Below are 22,308 nucleotides of genomic sequence, written 5' to 3'. Positions count from 1 at the left end.
GTTTCATTGATTCCTGTTAGATTTAACCGGTACCAAACCGCGGCAGGCAGCTAAGAACAGCGACATATTTGCCACGGTTAGCACAAGTGGCGGTGATATATTCAGGTCGTGCCGCCATGTGTTTGTTTAGATATCAGTGTGAATAGCAGCCCTGTTTCAGACACGGCCGGCCTGCCGGCGTTTCCGGCACGGGCACGATAATGAGACGTTGATTGACGGCACATGTGGTTCACATCTGAACAGTTTCAAAGAAAGAATTTATCGACAATGCTGACACCCCTCTGTGTGAAAGGTCAGATCAGTGGTCGCGACCTCAATCGTCCTTATACATGCAAAGGTCAAAAGCTGAGGTCCACTTTCACACTGAAAGGGGTGTCCATCGGCGGTCTAAACGCATCATTTTGACGCACTAAAACACACATACTAAAAAACCAAAACAACGTGCACCATCTACAGCCCAACAGCAAAACGTATACCAACTCCCAGACATATCCGTCCACCCAAACGCGAGAAACGGGTGCGAACGCAATTTTCGTCTTCCCTCACAAAACCTCCGCGCTCGGGATGTACATCCCTACCCGGAGGTAATAATAAGGGATAGCAGAAGTCTTTGATGAAGTGTTACAATCGAGTGGGCTAATCATAAGTTTCGGAATTTTTTCTAATAACAAAGCATTCCTTTATATATCTACCTATTTTTGCGTTGTGGGGACCATTACAAGTAGGTCCAAGGAGAAATTTTTGTAAACGTATGTCAATAATATCAAATTCTGGTATGGCTAAAGAGAGGCGTATGTTATTGATTGAAAAATTATCCTTTTCTAGATTAAACCCAGACGCCTGTCTCAGAACCATGTCTTTGTCTGATCTTCTTTCAAAAATAATTATAGAAGTATGAGTTAGATCAGTACAGGTGCTCTTTAGAATCAAAACTGGAATGTTACCATCATCAATTTAGAGTTTCGTCAATAAAAAGGAGAAAATGTTTTTAGGGGAAGACACAAGGGATGTTTTTAGACACAATAAGTTTACGAGATTTTGAGGTTTGGTCATAGCGTGCTTGGTTGCCAAAGAAAATGAGATATGACAATGGTCAGAGAAATGTGATAATGGACTAACATTAACATATTGAACATCGGGAAGCATTGACCGTTGGGTGATGCAATAGTCTACAACACTTGACCCATTATAGTGGTGACAAGTAAAGTCTCCTTTTAAATCTCCAGCAATTCTCCCATTTAAAATGGTCAAATCAGCTGAGGAACATAATTCAAGCAGACATCTACCATAATTGTTTACTTTCATATCCCTGTTGTTTCTGTTTTTAAAATTATCGAGCACGTCAGCTGTAAGCACATCGGGGAAATCGGTATTAAAGTAGGTTTCTGTGATAGCCCCTGTTCTGGCATTTAGATCACCTAAAATAACTATGTCTCCTAAATTTTTAAAAAGTTTACAAATGTCGCTGGATAATACTTCAAAGGGGTCAATTTGAGGGGTTTTGGGGAATGGATCAGGAGGAATATAAACATTACAAAGATACAGATCATTTGTAAGGCCGAAGAAATGTTTGTCAAATTTGCACCAGATTGTATCGGGTGAACAGCTGACAAGTTTAGTAATGCCCTTTTTAAATGAACTTCTGAAAATAACAGCGACCCCACCCGAGTTATGCTTCGCCCTTTTGTTCCTAATTCTATTACAACTAAAGACAATATAGCCTGCTAAGTTAAAATCTATAAAACTATCTAACCAAGTTTCCCGAACACAAATCACGTCACTTTTATCAAAATAAGAGCGACATTCTACATCATTGAACTTTTTCCTACAACTACCTTGGATATTCCAAGTGGAAAAAACTAAGGCTGATTTTTTTCTTATCTCCTCTAATGTATTGAAGGCTCCTTACAGCTACATGAAGCAAGTTGCGTAGCCAAGATGCTAGTATATGGAGATCATATAAGAATAAAGCTAAAGTGCATGTACTATACAGTATTTCTTGTCAATGACATTCCTATGTAAAGTCCTTGCTCTCGTTTGCTCTTGTCAAGACGGATAATACTTAGCTAATAGTAATAAACACATGTCATAAACCATGTAGACATAAATACATGGAACGTCTCTCTAGATGTGTTGGGTAATGTTTTAGTAGTCTTACGTCTCTCTTCGTTGTATGTGGGGCATGTCATCAGAAAAAGATATTCGTCTTCAACTCCATCTTTGCACGTAGGACATAATCTCTGACTGGCTGGTATATTGTTGTGTCTTCCTTTTTCAATCTCTAGGCAGTGTGCTCCGATTCTTAATTTTGTGGTATTAACTATAAAGGATTTGTTTTGAACAGATAGAAGATAGTTCTCGATGTGAAAGTTCTTTTTTTATTTTTGAGTATGTTTCAAGTTTTTTTAAAGCTATTTATCTTTTGCCTCCAGCCAGATAGAAAATCGTCCTTAAGGCTCTCTTTGAATATGAATCCGAAATATTTGGCGTCTGTAGAGGGATTCAACCATATATTTTGGAAACCATTTCTACAGAGTGTATCTCGATATATAGACACAGAAAATAAAGGGCTATCATTGGCTGAGGGGAAGTAGCCACGTTCTAACTAGAGTTCCACGATCCCAATACTTCGCCAAATGGCATTAACATTTACGCCTGTTCAGCCGATTCTGTACCGGTACCCAATACCAGACTGTCAAAAATTATGAACGTCGAACCATGCTTTCAAGAGTTATGCCGCTAAATCCACAGTCTCCCACACTAAAGCAGACTGATTTTATAACCTTCTGACGAAGGCAATTATATTGACAGCGTCCCTAGACCGAGCCGACTGCCGGTTACTTATTAACTCCTACCCTATCGTTTCCCGTTTTGGGTGTCAAGGGTCACAACATCAAAACAACCTGTCAGGTCGTCTGATTCTAGGAGCGCGGAGGGGGGGGGGTAGCCACAGTCATGGCGAATAATAAATTCAAGGACGTAGGTTTGATTCTATCACCTCAATGTCAATGATCCTCAATGACACTGCCAATAGGCGTACTGGTCATTATTATGGCTTCACCACACCACGAGATATTGCTTTCTCTAATGTTTCTTCTCCTTCTCCTTGCCCTCCTTCTCCTTCTGCCATTTCGTTAAATGGATTCAATTTCTTCATTTTGGGGCCAAATGACATGAAATTCGGCATGAAGGTAGAGTAGCCAAATACCCTCAGTTGTTTTATTTTTTGAAGCAGGCCTTCAAAATTGTTTCATTTGTTTGTTTGTTTGTTTTTTGGCCATTTTCAGGCAAAAAATACATTTTGGGATCAGGAGCCCTGGTACTTAAACCAAATGAACTGGAATTTGGTATGGGGATACCTTGGACATATGGCTACAAAACCCCATTCAAGCTTTTGACATACACCACTTTAAAATTGTGCAAAACAGGGCTTTTTGTCTATTTTTGGACAAAAAATTTACACTTTTTTGCTCTGGTCCCCTAATATTAGTTAATTAATTAATTAAATGATCCGAATGACCGGAAATTCGGTATGGGGATACGTTGCACACATGACCAAGGAATGTCATTTAAGCTTTTTTTAATTAAAACTTCCATGAAACTTATATTAACGGCGCCATCTACACAAAATGATTAAACAGATATGTGGTACAATGTATTTACATAGACAAATGAAAAAATATACAAAATCGAAACAAAATAATTGGGGTTTAGTAAATGGAATTCAACAAGAGCAAGTCCCAACCCCTGTCCCTTAGAATTACTGATAGGACACGAGTAGAATAATTGAAGTCAAAAAGATTAATCAGGTACAAAACGACCACCAATTTTGATGACGAAATTCTGAGTAAAGCTTATAATTTTACAATTAGTCTCAAAACTGCAAAAGGATGATCCGTAAAGTAAAAGATGTTGTAAAGAATTGCCAGATGGGGAATTTACGTCCAAAATGTGTCCCACCACCCCTGAAAGTTGGCCGAAGAGAAGAAGACGCTGATAAGTGTAAGCCGGGCAGTGAAGTAAGAGGTGAGAAACAGATTCGCATTGGCACCCGCAGCTACACGCTGGACTATCAACTAATCCACGACTGAAAAGGCTGGAATTCAAGCCGAAGGTGCCAATGCGAAACCGTGCTAAGAGGACAGAGGCATATCGGGGGCCATAAGCAAAATGTCTAACTTTAACAGGGCGTACAGATTTAAACAAAAGTGTTCGAAACGTGAAGTATGGTGAATGATGGGAATTTTATACCTTGTGACATGTGTAAGTTACTTAAAAGTTAACGCCACTATGCATATATTATGTTAATGTAGAGGTCATTTGTATAATTAAGGAGGACATGTTGAAATGAACCATGACAAAGGAGGGGAAGTTTACACGAAAAATTTTGTCATTTGAATTAGGAAGCCATAAATGAAACTAGATCATGCTAATTACGACCTTATTTCCATAGACGTGGTGAAGCCATTTGCTGCATTTGCTCCCGAGCAAATGTCGGCCTTTCTAGTTTCATTATGATTTCATTATTTTACATTACGTGTCATTGAGGTGATAGAATCAAGCCTACGACCTTGAATTTACTATCCTGAAAATAAAGCCTAGATTTTGTGGCAGCTATACGGTAATAACCTAGCAGATGATATAATAGAGGGTATTCATTCCTCAAGCTAACCGCACACGCAGTCGTCCCTCAGTAAGACACCTGGAGCCGCGTAGTTCCCGTTTAGAACTTTTATTCAGCCTGTCACGCAAGGTAACAACTACTGGACAGTAATGTCAATTGATACTCTATCAATAAATCTTCATTGTGGCTAATTACGTAATTATCGCGCTACTTGTCAGTGACTCGGTTCTGCATATGGATGTAGAGAACGTCGTAACGAAATTGTAGATCTGCTCATTAAGAACCAGGCTGATCTAAACATGACCAATGCTGTAAGTACTGAGAGAATGTGAACATTGTGTTTTTACCTGTAGATGTAACGACCGACGTCACACAGTCGTATCTTCTATGTGACATTTGCTTTAACTGTTGTGTTACAGGCCGGAGACACAGCTCTGTATCTAGCGTGTAAAGGAGGTCGTGATAAGGTTGTGGAGCTGCTCATTAAGAACCATGCTGATCTCAACATGACTAACAGGGTAAGTAAAAGTGCGATTGTGAACAATTTTATTTGTACAGATGTAATGGTCGACGTCATCATTGTTTAACTGTTGTGTTACAGGACGGAGACACAGCTGTGCAAGTAGCGTGTAGAGAGCATAATGTCAAAGTTGTGGAGCTGCTCGCTAAGAACTGGACTGATCTATACATGACTAAAAAGGTAAGTATGCGTAAAAGAGCAAATGTGGATATTAGCATATGCAGCAGCCAACTACAAACAACTGTATCTTCTTTGTCACTTTCGTTTTAACTGTAAATTCTGTAAATGCAGCAGCCGACTATCGATAACTGCATCTTCTTTGTGACCTTTGCTTTAACTGTTGTGTTACAGGACAGAGTCACAGCTCTGGATGCAGCGTGTGGATGGGGTCATGTCAAAATTGTGGAGCTGCTCTTTAACCAGGCTCATCTTAACGTGAATATCTGGGTACGTAAAAGTGGGAATGTGAACATTGGGTTAGCCATGTGTTAACATGCAAAATCAGAACATCTCAATCTTCTTTGTGACCTTTGCTTTACTGTTGTATTACAGGACGGAGGCACAGCTACAGGTCTGCATGTAGCGTGTAGAGAGGGTCATGATAAGATTGTGGAGGTGCTCATTAAGAACCAGGCTGATCTCAACGTGACTAACGAGGTAAGTAAAAGTGCGAATGTGAAAATTGTGTTAACATGCAACATCCAACTTTTGACATCTGTATCTTTTTTGTGACCTTTGTTTAACTGTTTTGTTACAGATCGGAGACACAGGACTGCATGTAGCGTGTAGAGAGGGTCGTGATAAGATTGTGGAGCTGCTCATTAAGAACCAGGCTGATCTCAACGCGACTAACAAGGTAAGTAAAAGAGCAACTATAAATATTGGGTTTTTACCTCCATAAAAATGGAGGTATTGTTTTTGTTGCGTCTGTGTGTGTGTCTGTCTGTGTCTGTGTGTTTGTGTTTCCGCACATTTGTAGTCAGCATAACTTCATAACACCTTTATGGATTGTGATGATATATGATATGCTGGTAGGTCTTAGGAAGCTGAAGGTCAAGATCAAATATGGGCCTCCTGGTGGATGATCTTGGTACTGCAGCAGAACTTCCGGTTTTTGTATCTTTTGTCCTGAACATGCTATGGTCTTGCATTTTTGGTGACAGATACCTTTTCCTGTCAGGAATAAGTGGTGTGGGCTTTGTCCCCCTAGCAGCTTGTTCTGGAACTGCAGGGGACCTTCGGGCGAAATCTTTTAAAGCCAATAAGTCCAGTTAGGAACAACGTATTTTCATCATTTTTGGTAGGTAGGTAGCTGAGAGAGAGATGTACATAATTAAATGCAAATTATGCCAATGAGGACTTTATTTGCATAATTAATGAGGAAAGTCTATAATTACAGTGTTTTACATTATAGTACTTTCATACATGTATTGTATGTAACCTTTGGCAGATGGAACATCAACAGATACGAATTATGCAAATGATGACCTAATTTGCATATTTTTTGCGAAAATTCTATGATTTCTTAAGGTCTCGGACCGGAGTTTTTTTCACGATTTTGGATCCGGCGGACACCCTCAGACCGAAGGGCTATAACTCCGCCAAAAAAAGTACGCCGGGAAATCTCATTACATCAGTCAACGGAGGTTTCCAGCCGGCTTCCGATACAATTTTGGTTATTGTCCGTCGACTCTATAATTTGGGTAGAAACTGTAGTTAAACGTAAATTTTGGATACGAAAAATATAGTTTTTTTGCAGTTTTTTCAACGGACCTGCTTGGAAAAACGAATTTTCCCAGGCTAACGGCTTATATGCTGAAATAGCTTACTACTTTCTGTTTCTGAAAAACAGAAAAAAAATAGGTTGTTGCGATAAGTTTTTCGCAAAATCCGGTGACGCGAACCCCTAGAAATTCCACATAGAACGCAGCTATTTGGGTCATCAGGCGACAAACCGCATCACCCATGCTCGCGGACCAATACCAAAAACGCTTCGCTGGCCGTCCAACTTCACCGCGCCGAAAAACACTACAATCCCAAGGCTTTTTGATCAATTCAAAACCTAGTTGAAAATCTACAGCGATCGCCGATCTATGGGGAGCCAAACCTAGCGTGACAACCTCGCAGATCCGGCGATTTACTGCGCACTATTTGGAACCCTGGTCAGAATTAAACTCCGACCCGGAACCTTAAGGAGATTATTTTTCATAAAAAATTATCATAATTCTTCAGAAACATCATATCTATCATATATCCAAATTTTACATGTCTGCGATGAGTACTTTTCCCGCGGCAGAGGTTTAAAGTCATGTGAAAAATACAGTGTTCTAAGGCTATATATATATATATATATATTGCCAAGTTTCGGGTTCCAGGCAGCGTCACAATGAAAAATACCGTTATTTCAAACATCGCTTTTCTCAAAACAGTTATAACGAAAATAAAAGTCTGCTCTGGATCTTGGCTATGGATATATGTGTTCTTTTCGTAGTTTCGGTGCCGCATACTTGCAGAAAACGTTCTTAACAGTTGGTATCGAAGACGTCACGCAGTGACGTCTTTGGGTCCCCTGGGAAAACAGCATGGGGTCGCGTTTTAGGTTCGTCGCTTTAAAGTAAAAGCAAGAATTCGTCAGATTTCGACCTTGAATGATAGACCAGGGTTCGCGCTTTCCGAATCAAACGCGTCCGACACCAAACTCTTCACTATTTCGCCGTGAATGGCCCATTAAGTAGCAAAGCGCTCCTTAAATGTGTGAAAGGCTGCATTATTACGAGGTGCAAAACACAATCTGGGTGATATTGCCGTGGCTAGGAGCAAGAAGTTGAAATAAACGCTGTAAAGATGTGAGGAGTACTTATTAGGCTATCACTTAACACCACCCAAAGGAAAGAAAGTCGCGAATTTAAGGAGCCCTGAACCGAACGTCGGAAAACCCAGTTTTGCCTTAAGAAGGCTTAATTTTGCTGTTAAATGTCAGTTTAAGTCACCATGAATAGAGAAGCTTCGCCGAAATTATACGAAAGTCAAATTCAGAGGTCGACTCATATAAAATGACATAGAAAGTGAATTCATGCAAGAACTGTTTACCTTCCAGAAACGATTAAAATTGCCCTGACGGGGATTTCCGGGGGGGGGGCGAGAAAGGGGGAGGGGGGCGCCTAGGGCCTGGGCATGAATATACGGACTTTTTCACTCGAAAAAAGCAAAATGATGCGGTTTTTTGTCAGAATCGGATAACTTTTGCCAAAAACTTTTAAATCCATACGAATGACGTCATAGATGACGTCATTTTTTGCGCATGCGCCTTCCTGTTAAGGAAATTATTTTTCATAAAAAATTATCTTAATTCTTCAGAAACATCATATCTATCATATATCCAAATTTTACATGTCTGCGATGAGTACTTTTCCCGCGGCAGAGGTTTAAAGTCATGTGAAAAATGCAGTGTTCTAAGGCTATATTGCCAAGTCTCGGGTTCCAGGCAGCGTCACAATGGGGCAATTAGAAAAATACCGTTATTTCAAACATCGCTTTTCTCAAAACAGTTATAACGAAAATAAAAGTCTGCTCTGGATCTTGGCTATGGATATATGTGTTCTTTTCGTAGTTTCGGTGCCGCATACTTGCAGAAAACGTTCTTAACAGTTGGTATCGATGACGTCACGCAGTGACGTCATGGGGTCCCCTGGGAAAACAGCATGGGGTCGCGTTTTAGGTTCGTCGCTTTAAAGTAAAAGCAAGAATTCGTCAGATTTCGACCTTGAATGATAGACCAGGGTTCGCACTGTCCGAATCAAACGCGTCCGACACCAAACTCTTCACTATTTCGCCGTGAATGGCCTATTAAGTAGCAAAGCGCTCCTTAAATGTGTGAAAGGCTGCATTATTACGAGGTGCAAAACACAATCTGGGTGATATTGCCGTGGCTAGGAGCAAGAAGTTGAAATAAACGCTGTAAAGATGTGAGGAGTACTTATTAGGCTATCACTTAACACCACCCAAAGGAAAGAAAGTCGCGAATTTAAGGAGCCCTGAACCGAACATCAGAAAACCCAGTTTTGCCTTAAGAAGGCTTAAAACACTTCGATTTTGCTGTTAAATGTCAGTTTAAGTCACCATGAATAGAGAAACTTCGCCGAAATTATACGAAAGTCAAATTCAGAGGTCGACTCATATAAAATGACATAGAAAGTGAATTCATGCAAGAACTGTTTACCTTCCAGAAACGATTAAAATGCCCTGACGGGGAGTTTCCGGGGGGGGGGGGCGAGAAAAAGGGGGAGGGGGGGGCGCCTAGGGCCTGGGCATGAATATACGGACTTTTTCACTCGAAAAAAGCAAAATGATGCGGTTTTTTGTCAGAATCGGATAACTTTTGCCAAAAACTTTTAAATCCATACGAATGACGTCATCGATGACGTCATTTTTTGCGCATGCGCCTTCCTGTTAAGGTCTCGGACCGGAGTTTTTTTCACGATTTTGGATTCCGCGGACACCCTCAGACCGAAGGGCTATAACTCCGCCAAAAAAAGTACGCCGGGAAATCTCAGTACATCAGTCAACGGAGGTTTCCAGCCGGCTTCCGATACAATTTTGGTTATTGTCCGTCGACTCTATAATTTGGGTAGAAACTGTAGTTAAACGTAAATTTTGGATACGAAAAATGTAGTTTTTTTGCAGTTTTTTCAACGGACCTGCTTGGAAAAAACGAATTTTCCCAGGCTAACGGCTTATATGCTGAAATAGTTTTCTACTTTCTGTTTCTGAAAAACAGAAAAAAATATAGGTTGTTGCGATAAGTTTTTCGTCAAAATCCGGTGACGCGAACCCCTAGAAATTCCACATAGAACGCAGCTATTTGGGTCATCAGGCGACAAACCGCATCACCCTTGCTCGCGGACTAATACCAAAAACGCTTCGCTGGCCGTCCAACTTCACCGCGCCGAAAAACACTACAATCCCAAGGCTTTTTGATCAATTCAAAACCTAGTTGAAAATTTACAGCGATCGCCGATCTATGGGGAGCCAAACCTAGCGTGACAACCTCGCAGATCCGGCGATTTACTGCGCACTATTTGGAACCCTGGTCAGAATTAAACTCCGACCTGGAACCTTAATGGTGAATGATGGGAATGACATACTTGGGACATCTGTAAGTTAATCAAAAGTTGACATCACGATGCATATATTATGTTAATGCAGAGGTCATTTGCGTAAGTAAAGAAGAAATTTACATTTACATATCAAGCCCGTATTTCATGGAGGTATGAGATCTCGGAACTCTTGTTACAGATGCAACGGCCTAGTATCTTCTTTGTGAGCTTTGCTTTACCGTTACGTTACAGGACGGAGACACAGCTCTACATGTAGCGTGTAGCGGGGGTAACGTCAAAGTTGTGGAGCTGCTCATTAAGAACCAGGCTGATCTCAACGTGACTAACAAGGTAAGTAAAAGATCATATGTGAAGATTGGGTTTGCACAGATCACAGGCGCTAGACCACCGTTTTTGTTGAGATCTATATTGTTTTGTAAACCATTAAAAGCCTTATGTTTTGCATATGTTAGAACATACACACTGTCTACTCATTTAGCCCGTTGCCATCACAACACGGTCCGTTGAAATATCCTCGAGAAGCATGCAGTTAATTAACACATAACACCGTGAACACGGCCCGTTGAAAGATTCCTGAGAATGAGTAATGAGTGTACTTTTTATTGTATGATTCAGCGGACCAAGTACCTAGTAGGGGTTATATATGCATGGTTTATTGTACAGAGAATTCTCTGGAATCTTTCAATGGACCTATATATATAGTTCACGCTGTTATGTGTTGAGTGTATGATTCTCGGGAATCTTTCAACGGGCCGAGTTTATGGTGTTTGTGTTCAGTGTATGATTCTCGGGAATGTTGTACGACACATCGCACAATGAAAGTGTGTTCAGTTACCGAAGTATATAAATAAAGCAACAGAGATCTTGACAAAAACTCGGTGGCCTACCGCCCATGAACAGATATGTAACGGCCGACTTCACACAGCCGCATCTTCTTTGTGACCTTTACTTTACTGTTACGTTACAGACCGGAAACACAGCTCTGCATGCATGCGCAGCATGTAGCAGAAGTAATGTCAAAGTTGTGGAGCTGCTCATTAAGAACCAGGCTAATCTCAACGTGACTAACGAGGTGAGTAAAAGAACAACTGTGGACATTGTGCTTATACATAAGCAGCATGTGACTTCAGTCTTCACACATCTGTATCTTTTTTGTGATCTTTGCTTTAACTGTTATGTTACAGACCGGAGACACAGGTCTGCATGTGGCGTGTAGATGGAGTCATTATCAGGTTGCGGAGCTGCTCATTAAGAACCAGGCTGATCTCAACGTGACTAACAGGGTAAGTAAAAGAGCGATTGTGAACATTGGTTTATACAGATGTAACAGCTGACTTCACTCACCTGTGTCTTCTTTTTGACCTTTGCAGAGCGGAGACACACCTTTGCTTGAAGCGTGTAACCGGAATCATGTCAAAGTTGTGGAGCTGCTCATTAAGAACCAGGCTGATCTCAACGTGACTAACAGGGTAAGTAAAAGTGCGAATGTGAACATTGTGTTTGTACAGATGTAACGACCCACTACACACAACAGTATCTTTTATGTGACCGTTGCGTTAACTGTTGTGTTACAGGACGGAGACACAGCTGTGCATGTAGCGTGTAGCATCTTTTGTCCTGAACATGCTATGGTCTTGACATTTTGGTGACAGATAGCTTTTCTTGTCAGTAATAATTGGTGTAAGTTTGGTCCCCCTAGCAGCTTGTTCTGGAACTGCAGGGCACTTTCTGACGAAATCTTTAAAAGCCAATAAGTCCAAATAGGAACAACGTTTTTCATCATTTTTGGTGTGTAGGTAGCTGAGAGAGAGTTGTACATAATTAAATGCAAATTATGCAAATGAGGACTTAATTTGCATAATTGATGAGGAGATGCTATAATTGCATTGTTTTATATAATAGTACTTTTATGGTCTCGGACCGGAGTTTTTTTTCACGATTTTGGAGCCGGCGGACACCCTCAGACCGAAGGGCTACAACTCCGCCAAAAAAGTACGCCGGGAAATCTCATTGCATCAGTCAAGGGAGGTTTCCAGCCGGCTTCAGATACAATTTTGTTTATTGTCTGTTGACTCTATAATTTGGGTAGAAACTGTAGTTAAACGTAAATTTTGGATACGAAAAATATAGTTTTTTTGCAGCTTTTTCAACGGACCCGCTATGAAAAAACGAATTTTCCCAGGCTAACGGCTTATATATTGAAGTAGCTTACTACTTCCTTTTTCTGAAAAACGGAAAAAAATATAGGTCGTTGCGATAAGTTTTTCGCAAAATCCGGTGACGCGAATGCCTTTAAATTCCACATAGAACTCAGCTATTTGGGTCATCAGGCGACAAACCGCATCACCCTTGCTCGCGGACTAATACAGAAAACGCTTCGCTGGCCGTCCAACTTCACCACGCCGAAAAACACTACAATCACAAGGTTTTGGATCAAGTCAAAACCTATTTGAAAATCTACAACGATCTCCGAGCTATGGGGAGCCAAACCTAGCGTGACAACCTCGCAGATCCGGCGATTTACTGCGCACTATTTGGAACCCTGGTCAGATTTAAACTCCGACCCGGAACCTTACACATGTAAAATATTTAATATGTGGCAGGCGGAACATCAACAGATACCAATTATGCAAATGGTGACCTAATTTTCATAATTAATGTGAACATTCTGTGACTCCTTATTGGTGAATAATGGGACTTTTATACCTTGTGACATGTGTAAGTTACTTAAAGGTTAACACCACTATGCATATATTATGTTACTGTTGAGGTCATTTGCATAATTCATGAGGTCATTTGAATTTAGAAAATCATAAATTAAACTAGATTATGCTAATTACGACCTTATTTCCATAGTCAATGAGACAAAAAAAACATATACAAAAACTCGTATATTTCATGGAGGTGTGAAATCTCCGAATTCTTGTTTATATGTTGAAAACGAGATATACTTTCTACTTGACTGTACATTAGATAAAGATGAACGCCAAGAGCTATTCGATACTTTACAATTAGACAAGATATGTAAAAAAATATCAAAGCAGGACATGTTTAAATACTTGATGTCATGCAAGAACGAATGTACAGTAGACAAACTATGTAATTGTGTTTCCAAATGTTTCAAAAAGAGAGAAGAATGGCCAACTAACAGTAGATGATAGGTAGTATATAGTATTGTTGTAATGTATAGATTCCTAGCACTTTGCATTAGAATATAGCGTTCCAGTATGAAATACTCATGTTTTTGCATACTGCATATCCTCTTGTGCATTTAGCCCATCTGGGCAAGAACATGCAATAAAGATTCATATCGTATCATTAAGAACCTGGCTGATTTCAACGGGACTAACAAGGTTAGTAAAAGTGCGAATGTGAACATTGTTTTGTGTAGATGTAATAGCCGGCTTCACACAGCCGTATCTTCTTTGTGACTTTTGCTATATCTTTTGTGTTACAGATCGGAGACACAGGTCTGCATGTAGCGTGTAGAGATGGTCATGATAAAGTTGTGGAGGTGTTCATTAAGAACCAGGCTGATCTCAACGTGACTAACAAGGTAAGTAAAAGTACGAATGTGAACATTGTGTTAACATGCAACATCCGACTTTTGACATCTGTATCTTTTTTGTGACCTTTGCTATAACTGTTATGTTACAGGACGGAGACACAGGACTGCATGTAGCGTGTAGAGATGGTCGTAATAAGATAGTGGAGCTGCTCGTTAAGAACCAGGCTGATCTCAACGTGACTAACAAGGTTAGTAAAAGTGCGAATGTGAACATTGTGTTACAGACTTTGTGTTTGTATGGATGTAATAGCCGGCTTCACATAGCCGTATCTTCTTTGTGACTTTTGCTATATGAATTAGAAGAACAGTCCGAAAGCCTTAATTATTTAGATACCATTATACTACAGCAGGAAATTATGCAAGCAATCACTCAATTAAAGAATAATAAATTCTCAGGCAATGACCTGATCCTTAATGAGATGCTAAAATGCGCATCTCCTGTCCTTGTCAAACCCCTCACCAAATTATTTAATTTGTTTCTTTTATCCGGACACTTTCCCCAACAATGGCGCGTAAGCCACATCGTTCCACTGCATAAAGGTGGACCTAAAGAAGATCCCAACAATTATCGGGGTATCTCAGTTTTTAGCTGCCTCGCTAAGTTATTCACAGCTGTAATAAACACACGTCTTACTAATTACCTAGATGAACATAACCTCATTTTCCCTAACCAGGCCGGCTTTAGAAAAAACTTTGGAACCAACGACAACCTCTTCGTCATTGATACATTAATATCTAAATACACTAACGTCAATAAACGTCTTTATGCATGCTTTGTCGATTTTCGTAAAGCTTTCGATAGCGTTTGGCGCGAAGGACTGCGGTATAAACTACTCAGCTCAGGAATAGGTGGTAAATTCTACAGTATAATCAAATCTATGTACTCCAACCCACAAACTTGTGTCAAAACGTCAGCCGGCCTCACACCATTGTTTGTTACTGACAAAGGAGTCAGACAAGGATGCAACCTCAGTCCAACCCTCTTTAACATATTCATAAACGACCTAGTTAATGACTTGGATGACATTGATTGTGCCCCACCCACCTTACACAATTTACTGGTATCTTGTCTGCTTTATGCAGATGACGTTGTGATGTTCTCGGAATCGGAAACAGGGTTACAATGTGCGCTAAACAAACTAAACGCATTTAGTGAGAAATGGAACATTCAGGTAAACCTTAACAAAACCAATTGAAAGTGATGATTTTCATCAAAACAGGAAGAACATTTAAGAACACCAAATTTTCCTTCGGCGCAGAAAATATCCAAATCACAAGCTCATATACCTACCTAGGTCTAATTATGTCCTCGTCTGGCAGTTATTCTTTAGCCAAAAAACAATTATTTTTAAAAACTCGTAATATAAAGCAGTACTAGTGTTTAGTCTCAAACCCCTTATCCGCACCTCCTTGTCCCCCAAGGCCTTACTCAAACTCTTTGATGCGTGCATCAAATCTATAATCTTATGTTATACGCCTGTGAGATCTGGGGTAAAGATTACTCAAATGACAATTGTCCCGTAGCTAGAGATAACTCAGAACCGCTTCTGTAAAAATATCCTTGGTGTGCACAGGAATTCTAGTAACCTAGCAGGTAGGGCAGAACTTGGGTTGTTCCCAACAGATATAGATGTATCCGTCCGTGTAGTTAAATATTGGTTGAGACTCAAACAACTGGGCACTTTCACACACCCCTTACAGGTAGATGCATTACTCTATCAGCAACACAATATGGGAAATAGTGGTAAGAAAAGCTGGCTACACCATGTCAAAGAAATAATTAACAACGCAGGCTTTTCTTTTTTATGGAACACGAACCACTGTACTTTAGACAACAAGAGTATATGTACATTGTTGAAGAGAAGACTAACTGATATGTATGTTCAAACGTTCTTTCACCAATTGTCTGTAGATAAACTGCAAGCTGAGATTTTACAAGACTCTCAAATCCGACTACTCTATGGAAAAATATCTATACCACAATGAATTTGACGAGCGAGTTGCCATGTGTAAGATTAGAATAAGTGCGCATCAACTAGAGATAGAAAACTACCTGTGCACGAGAGATTATGTAAATATTGTACAATGAATGCAGAGGAAAATGAAATACATTTTGTTAGCCAGTGTCCTCACTATGAGACCGAAAGAAACAGATTATTTCAGACAGTTACAACAATTTCTCCATCCTTTCGTCATTTAGAAGATCACCAAAAACTGCATTTCTACTAAGATCACAAAACCCACTAATTAAGCAGAATGTGGGACTATTCATTATCCACAGCCTTTAAAGAAGAAGTCGAACCCCATAATAGCTAGCGTAGTAGTAGAAGTAGAAGTTTTTCCAGACGGTTGTTACCTGTCTCATGTTACTGTATTGCAATGTGTATCATCCTTGATTGTATAAGCAATTAGCCTTCGGGCATGATTTTGCGAATAAAGTTTCAAAGTATATCTTTTCTGTTACAGGACGGAGACACAGGTCTGCATGTAGCGTGTAGAGATGGTCATGATAAAGTTATGGAGCTGCTCATTAAGAACCAGGCTGATCTCAACGTGACTAACAAGGTTAGTAAAAGTGCGAATGTGAACATTGTGTTACAGACTTTGTGTTTGTATAGATGTAATAGCCGGCTTCACACAGCCGTATCTTCTTTGTGACTTTTGCTATATCTTTTGTGTTACAGATCGGAGACACAGGTCTGCATGTAGCGTGTAGAGATGGTCGTGATAAAGTTGTGGAGCTGCTCATTAAGAACCAGGCTGATCTCAACGTGACTAACAAGGTAAGTAAAAGTACGAATGTGAACATTGTGTTTGTACAGATGTAATGACCAACTTCACACAGCCATATCTCCTCTGTGACCTTTGCTTTACTGTTGTGTTACAGGACGGAGACACAGGTCTGCATGTAGCGTGTAGAAGAAGTCATGATAAGATTGTGGAGCTGCTCATTAAGAACCAGGCTGATCTCAACGTGACTAACGAGGTAAGTAAAAGTGCGAATGTGAAAATTGTGTTAACATGCAACATCCAACTTTTGACATCTGTATCTTTTTTGTGACCTTTGTTTAACTGTTTTGTTACAGATCGGAGACACAGGACTGCATGTAGCGTGTAGAGAGGGTCGTGATAAGTTTGTGGAGCTGCTCATTAAGAACCAGGCTGATCTCAACGTGACTAACAAGGTAAGTAAAAGTGCGAATGTGAACATTGTGTTAACATGCAACATCCGACTTTTGACATCTGTATCTTTTTTGTGACCTTTGTTTAACTGTTGTGTTACAGATCGGAGACACAGGACTGCATGTAGCGTGTAGAGAGGGTCGTGATAAGATTGTGGAGCTGCTCGTTAAGAACCAGGCTGATCTCAACGTGACTAACAAGGTTAGTAAAAGTGCGAATGTGAACATTGTGTTTGTACAGATGCAACTTCACACAGCCATATCTCCTTTGTGACTTTTGTGTTACAGGACGGAGACACAGCTCTGCATGTAGCGTGTAGAGTGGGTCCTGATAAGGTTGTGGAGCTGCTTATCAGGAACCGAGTTGATCTTCTGATCACCAACAAGGTATGAACGTCAAACATAATCGACTAAATAACATAAAGGAAAAAAATACGAAAGATTAGAAATTAGACGTTTTAGTCACTAGGTATACAATGTCATAAAATAATTATTTTAATTTTAATCTTGGTTTTCTGCAATCTGTGTGGCTGTCAGAAAGTTTTTTTTCCGCATGTGTAGTGTCCATTTAAGTGTTGTTTTTTACTCCGTGAAGGAGGTCAGGACCTCCGGACGGAGTGTTGTGAACGGCTGATTGTTCATGTTCGCAGTCAAAACACTGGGTTCTCTTTGTGTAATCGGCACGCAATTTTATACGCCGTCTGCGGGCATGCCCGTGTTGATGCACGAATGTGTACTTTTGCCGTTGCTGCTTTCGCGGTCAATGTAATATTGCAGACGCACCCCTACAATTACGAGGCGAATTGGAATGGTCCAGAAAAACGCGTTGTTTGGAATAGCAGTGGGGGGTGGAGCTTCATGCAGATACGGGGTGGTTTTGATAAGTGGTTCCAGATGTTTTAGCCCGTGCTAAGAGATGCCAAGTTTTTTGGAAGATGTTCGCAGCCAAAACGCATTCTTCCGTACGTCGCATTTCTGTGTAATTGGGCATGTGGTGTACCATTATGTCCGTGATGATGCACGTCTTTTTATTTTCACCGTAGCAGTTTTGATATTGAAGTAAATGCATATTTTAGAAACATCCCTATTTTTACAATCCTGTGGAATAGGCCGTAGGTTTAGGCAGTTGTCTGGTAGCAGAGGTTCTCTAAGCAGATATCCCGGGTATCTGACCGGCGGCAGTTACACTCGCGGCCCAGTCGCGCTTAATAAGTAACAGGCACGGTAAGACGGTGGGACTGTCTTCGTTAATAGTGACACGACCATGATAGTCCGATCTTTACCTCCATGAAAAATGGAGGTATTGTTTTTGGCGCGTCTGTCTGTATGTATGTCTGTCTGTGTGTGTGTGTGTGTGTGTGTGTGTGTCTGTCTGTGTGTGTTTCCGCAACTTTGTGGTCAGCATAACTTCAGAACACCTTTATGGATTACCATGATATTTGGTACGCTGGTAATTCTTGGGAAGACAAAGGTCAAGGTCAAATATGGGCCTCCTGGTGGATGACCTTGGTACTGCAGCAGAACTTCCGGTTTTTGTATCTTTTGTCCTGAACATGCTATGGTCTTGATATTTTGGTGGCAGATTGCTTTCCCTGTCAGAAATAAGTGGTGTGAGTTTGGTCTCCCTAGCAGCTTGTTCTGGAACTGCAGGGCACTTTCTGGCGAAATGTTTAAAAGCCAATAAGTCCAGATAGGAACAACGTATTTTCATAATTTTTGGTGTGTAGGTAGTCGAGAGAGAGATGTACATAATTAAATGCAAATTATGCAAATGAGGACTAATTTTGCATAATTAATGTGGAAATTCTATAATCACAGTCTTTTACATTATACTACATTTATACATGTAATGTATGTAACCTATGGCAGGCGGAACATCAACAGATACTAATTATGCAAATGATGACCTAATTTACATAATTAATGCGAAAATTCTATGATTTCTTAATGTTGAATGATGGGAATGTCATACTTGGGGCATCTGTAAGTTAATCAAAAGTTAACATACACCACGATGCATATATCATGTTAATGCAGAGGTCATTTGAATAATTAAAGAAGTTCACATGTACATATTAAGCCCATTTTTTTAATGGAGGTATAAGATCTCGGAACTCTTGTTATGTGAATGCAATGATTGTGTGTTTGTAATCAAAATGAACTTCGAACTGGGAGCAGTAATGGATTTAGGTCTTTTTATGTTTTATGCTTGTGACGCGCCCTCATTGTATTAACCGTTGCCTAATTATAATGTCTGCACAGTAGGTCTGGCGTTGACGCTTGGGATTGTTTTTGTTGAAATATATAAAACTTCACGGAGGATTGTCACCTATGGCTTCTTGTTTTTGTTTCAGGATGACAAACGCCCAGTCGACGATGCCACACTACTGCTCGAAAGTACAAGATTATTGGTAGAAGTAAGTTATACTAGACATGAATGATGGGGAACGCTGGTATGTATTATGACAACAGGTATACGTATAGATCTCAAGAACTGTCTGTGGTAGCCTTGGAGGGCCGTGTGTCAGAAGTAGCTATTCTAATCATAATCCGAGAAAGCAAATCGTCAGTCAAAATCTAGTTCTATTAGAGTAAGCTTTCTTTCTAAATTTCACAAATTTGTATCATGTGGACAATAATAAAGAAGTTTCGAAAAGAAATTGAAAAGTTTATGCTTATTTGTAACTTTGAGATTCTGACACAAAGGTCTGTTAACCGATATAAGTGATTAATTCGCAGACAGAAACACGGAAGCAGGCAGAGTACGGCGAGCTGGTCTCCTCTCTGGGGTCTGAAGAAGAAACAACAGTAAAGCTGTTTCTTTCTGGAGACGGGCAGGTTGGGAAAACATCCTTGAGGGCCATTCTAAAAAAGGTAGGGATAGCACTAAACACATTTCACGTTAACAGCTTATGTTATGTTAACAGCGTATCCAATTTCAATGCCAAATGTTTCGATCAATGAGCAGTACTACTATGTGTCAACAATCTTTTACCGTTTCCATAACAATAATTCTAGAACTATAATTTCGAAAGATACACTGAGACTGAGAAAAACAATGGCTTTGTTTATTTACTTATTCCAGACCGGTTTCATTCTGGCCGTTCTGTGGAACATCCGAACAAGGTTCAGGAAGGAAGAGTTCAACCCCACCGCAGGAGTGCACGTGTCACGTAAACACGTGAGGGGGATCGGGAGACTGAGTCTGCTTGACTTCGCAGGACAGGCGCAGTTCTACGTCACACACGCCATGCTGCTCCGTACAACAAACGCCATCTTCCCGGTCGTCTACAAAATCACAGATGGGGAGGAGGAACAGAAACACCAGGCATGCAGGCATTTTTTGGGGTCAATCTTTTGGTATATTTTCATATAACTCATTAACGTGATGGTCTATTCCTTTTAAACATTTTATTACAACTCCAAGATCCACTGTCTCATACTGGAACCAATTTGATGCAAGTAACGACAAAGGATATACAGCAATAAGTATTAACAATAAACATGTACACATTTTTCTAGGTCCATGGTTGGCTAAGTTTCATCAACTGCAGTAACCCAGATCCCACCAACATGCCCCGGATCGTCTTGATCGCCAGTCATGCTGACAAGCTACAAGATAAGACAGCAGGTAACTCATTAGCTTCATCGTATCATTACGACCACCAAATGACAGATGTTGTTCAAGTCCACTCTGATACAAGTTTAACTGACCATTTTCCTTCTGTCCTTGTTCGATAACCTAGATGCTACATAACCAGAATGTTCCCTTTCTATGCCAAAACGTGCAGGGCTCCGCCGCGCCGAAGCCATGGTAGAACACTACAGAAAGCTGTTCGAGGGAGTACTGGTGGTGTCACCGGAGGTGTTCCTGATGAACTGCCTGAAAGCCGGGTCAGCTAACATCGAACGGCTACGACACGTGCTTGCTGCTTTCAAGGAGGAAATGTTGCAGGTAAACAACTTCAAAAGCATGAGCATTCACTTATACTTATGAGCTCGAACATAAATAGAGAGGAACACCATGTAGTTAGATAATCTGTGAGTGCGTAGTCCAGTGGTTAGCGACCCTGCCTCTGGACTAAGAGGTTGGGAGTTCAAACCCCAGCTGTCGTCGCACACCTGACATTAATTGGAAAGGGTTCGTGGTCCTTAGGACGGGACGTTGTGGTCCACTGTTTATTGTGCTTGCCAAAAAGAGCAAGGAGGAATTTCCCCGGCACAATGAACATGTAAATAGCACCTCTGTTCTCTGTCTTCTCTGTTACGACCAGTAAAGTGGGAGAGTAACACTTCATTTAGCTAAAACCGTATCGAGATCACTTTCTTTACTTTCCTTAAATTCTGTATATCCGTACTCTTTCCTACATGACAAAACACGTGTGACAAAAACATGCAGGACCGACAGGCAGTTCCAAAGGTCTGTGTGCAGCTGATGTCCAACCTGGCACGCTGGAGGGAGCAGAGAGAAACGTTCCCGGTGATGCAGTGGGAGGAGTATCTAGCAGCTGTTCAACGGGACATTTCCGTCAGCCTAGCAGAGAGAATTGTACAGCTCGCGTCATCATACTTGCATGATATTGGAGAGGTAAATCTACAAACGCTATTGCGTATGTATGGTAAAAAGATTTAAGACATATTTTCAGGAATATGTGAACAAATGTTTGACGAAAATGCATTATAATGTAATATTCTGCTTTTTTTTGCCAAATTCAGATTATCTACCTTCGCCGCGATGCCGCTGCTGTGGTAGTGCTGTCCCCGCAGTGGTTGTACACGTCAGTCTTTGGAATTCTCCTGGCTCCTGACAACTTCCCCATCGACAACATCCAGCGAACTGCCCAAGATCACGTCACCTATGGGGAACTCCAGCGAGTCTTCGGCACTGTTGCCGACATCCCTCTGCTCATCAAGCTGCTGCAGGACTTCCAGCTCTGCCACTCGTTCGACGGTCACACCTTCATCCTCCCCAGCATGCTGCAACAGGAGATAGACGAGAGGGCGTGGTCTCCTGTGTCCGGCAAGGCTGTCTACTTCGGGATGCAGATCCGCTGCCGCACGGAGATCGACAGCTTCTCGTGCGACCTGTTCCCCCGGCTGCAGACGCTGCTGATGCAGGCGCACCCAGACAAGCTCCAAGCTCGACCTCTGCTGTGGAAGAACAGCGCCAAATGTAGCGACGGGAAGGCCGAGGCCCTTCTGCGGATCTCACAAGACAAGAGGTGGCTCAACATTTTCGTCAGGAGCAACGACGGCGACAGGGAGGACTGCAACTCCATCATGGACCTCCTGACAGA

General features: G+C 41.0%; 1 protein-coding gene across 1 annotated transcript in view; it reads left to right on the top strand.

The window, feature by feature from the left end:
* The window catches only part of LOC109463601 (death-associated protein kinase 1-like), a 33,925-nt gene that overhangs the window by 9,949 nt on the left and 1,668 nt on the right, over positions 1-22,308 (top strand). Inside the window, 24 exon segments of the mRNA XM_019760454.1 lie at positions 5,044-5,142; positions 5,226-5,324; positions 5,496-5,591; positions 5,697-5,801; positions 5,902-6,000; positions 10,493-10,591; positions 11,229-11,333; positions 11,446-11,544; positions 11,632-11,730; positions 13,719-13,817; positions 13,919-14,017; positions 16,296-16,394; positions 16,514-16,612; positions 16,717-16,815; positions 16,916-17,014; positions 17,115-17,213; positions 17,300-17,398; positions 19,366-19,428; positions 19,751-19,885; positions 20,097-20,339; positions 20,534-20,679; positions 20,786-20,966; positions 21,411-21,599; positions 21,728-22,143. Coding sequence (XP_019616013.1) covers positions 5,044-5,142; positions 5,226-5,324; positions 5,496-5,591; positions 5,697-5,801; positions 5,902-6,000; positions 10,493-10,591; positions 11,229-11,333; positions 11,446-11,544; positions 11,632-11,730; positions 13,719-13,817; positions 13,919-14,017; positions 16,296-16,394; positions 16,514-16,612; positions 16,717-16,815; positions 16,916-17,014; positions 17,115-17,213; positions 17,300-17,398; positions 19,366-19,428; positions 19,751-19,885; positions 20,097-20,339; positions 20,534-20,679; positions 20,786-20,966; positions 21,411-21,599; positions 21,728-22,143 — 3,065 coding nt within the window.

This window comes from Branchiostoma belcheri, unplaced genomic scaffold (genome assembly GCF_001625305.1).
Source record: "Branchiostoma belcheri isolate BF01 breed outbred unplaced genomic scaffold, Haploidv18h27 scaffold129, whole genome shotgun sequence".
NCBI classification, from domain to species: Eukaryota; Metazoa; Chordata; class Leptocardii; order Amphioxiformes; family Branchiostomatidae; genus Branchiostoma; species Branchiostoma belcheri.
The sequence above is the reverse complement of the archived record's forward strand: the minus strand, read 5'-3'. Positions and strand labels throughout refer to the sequence as shown.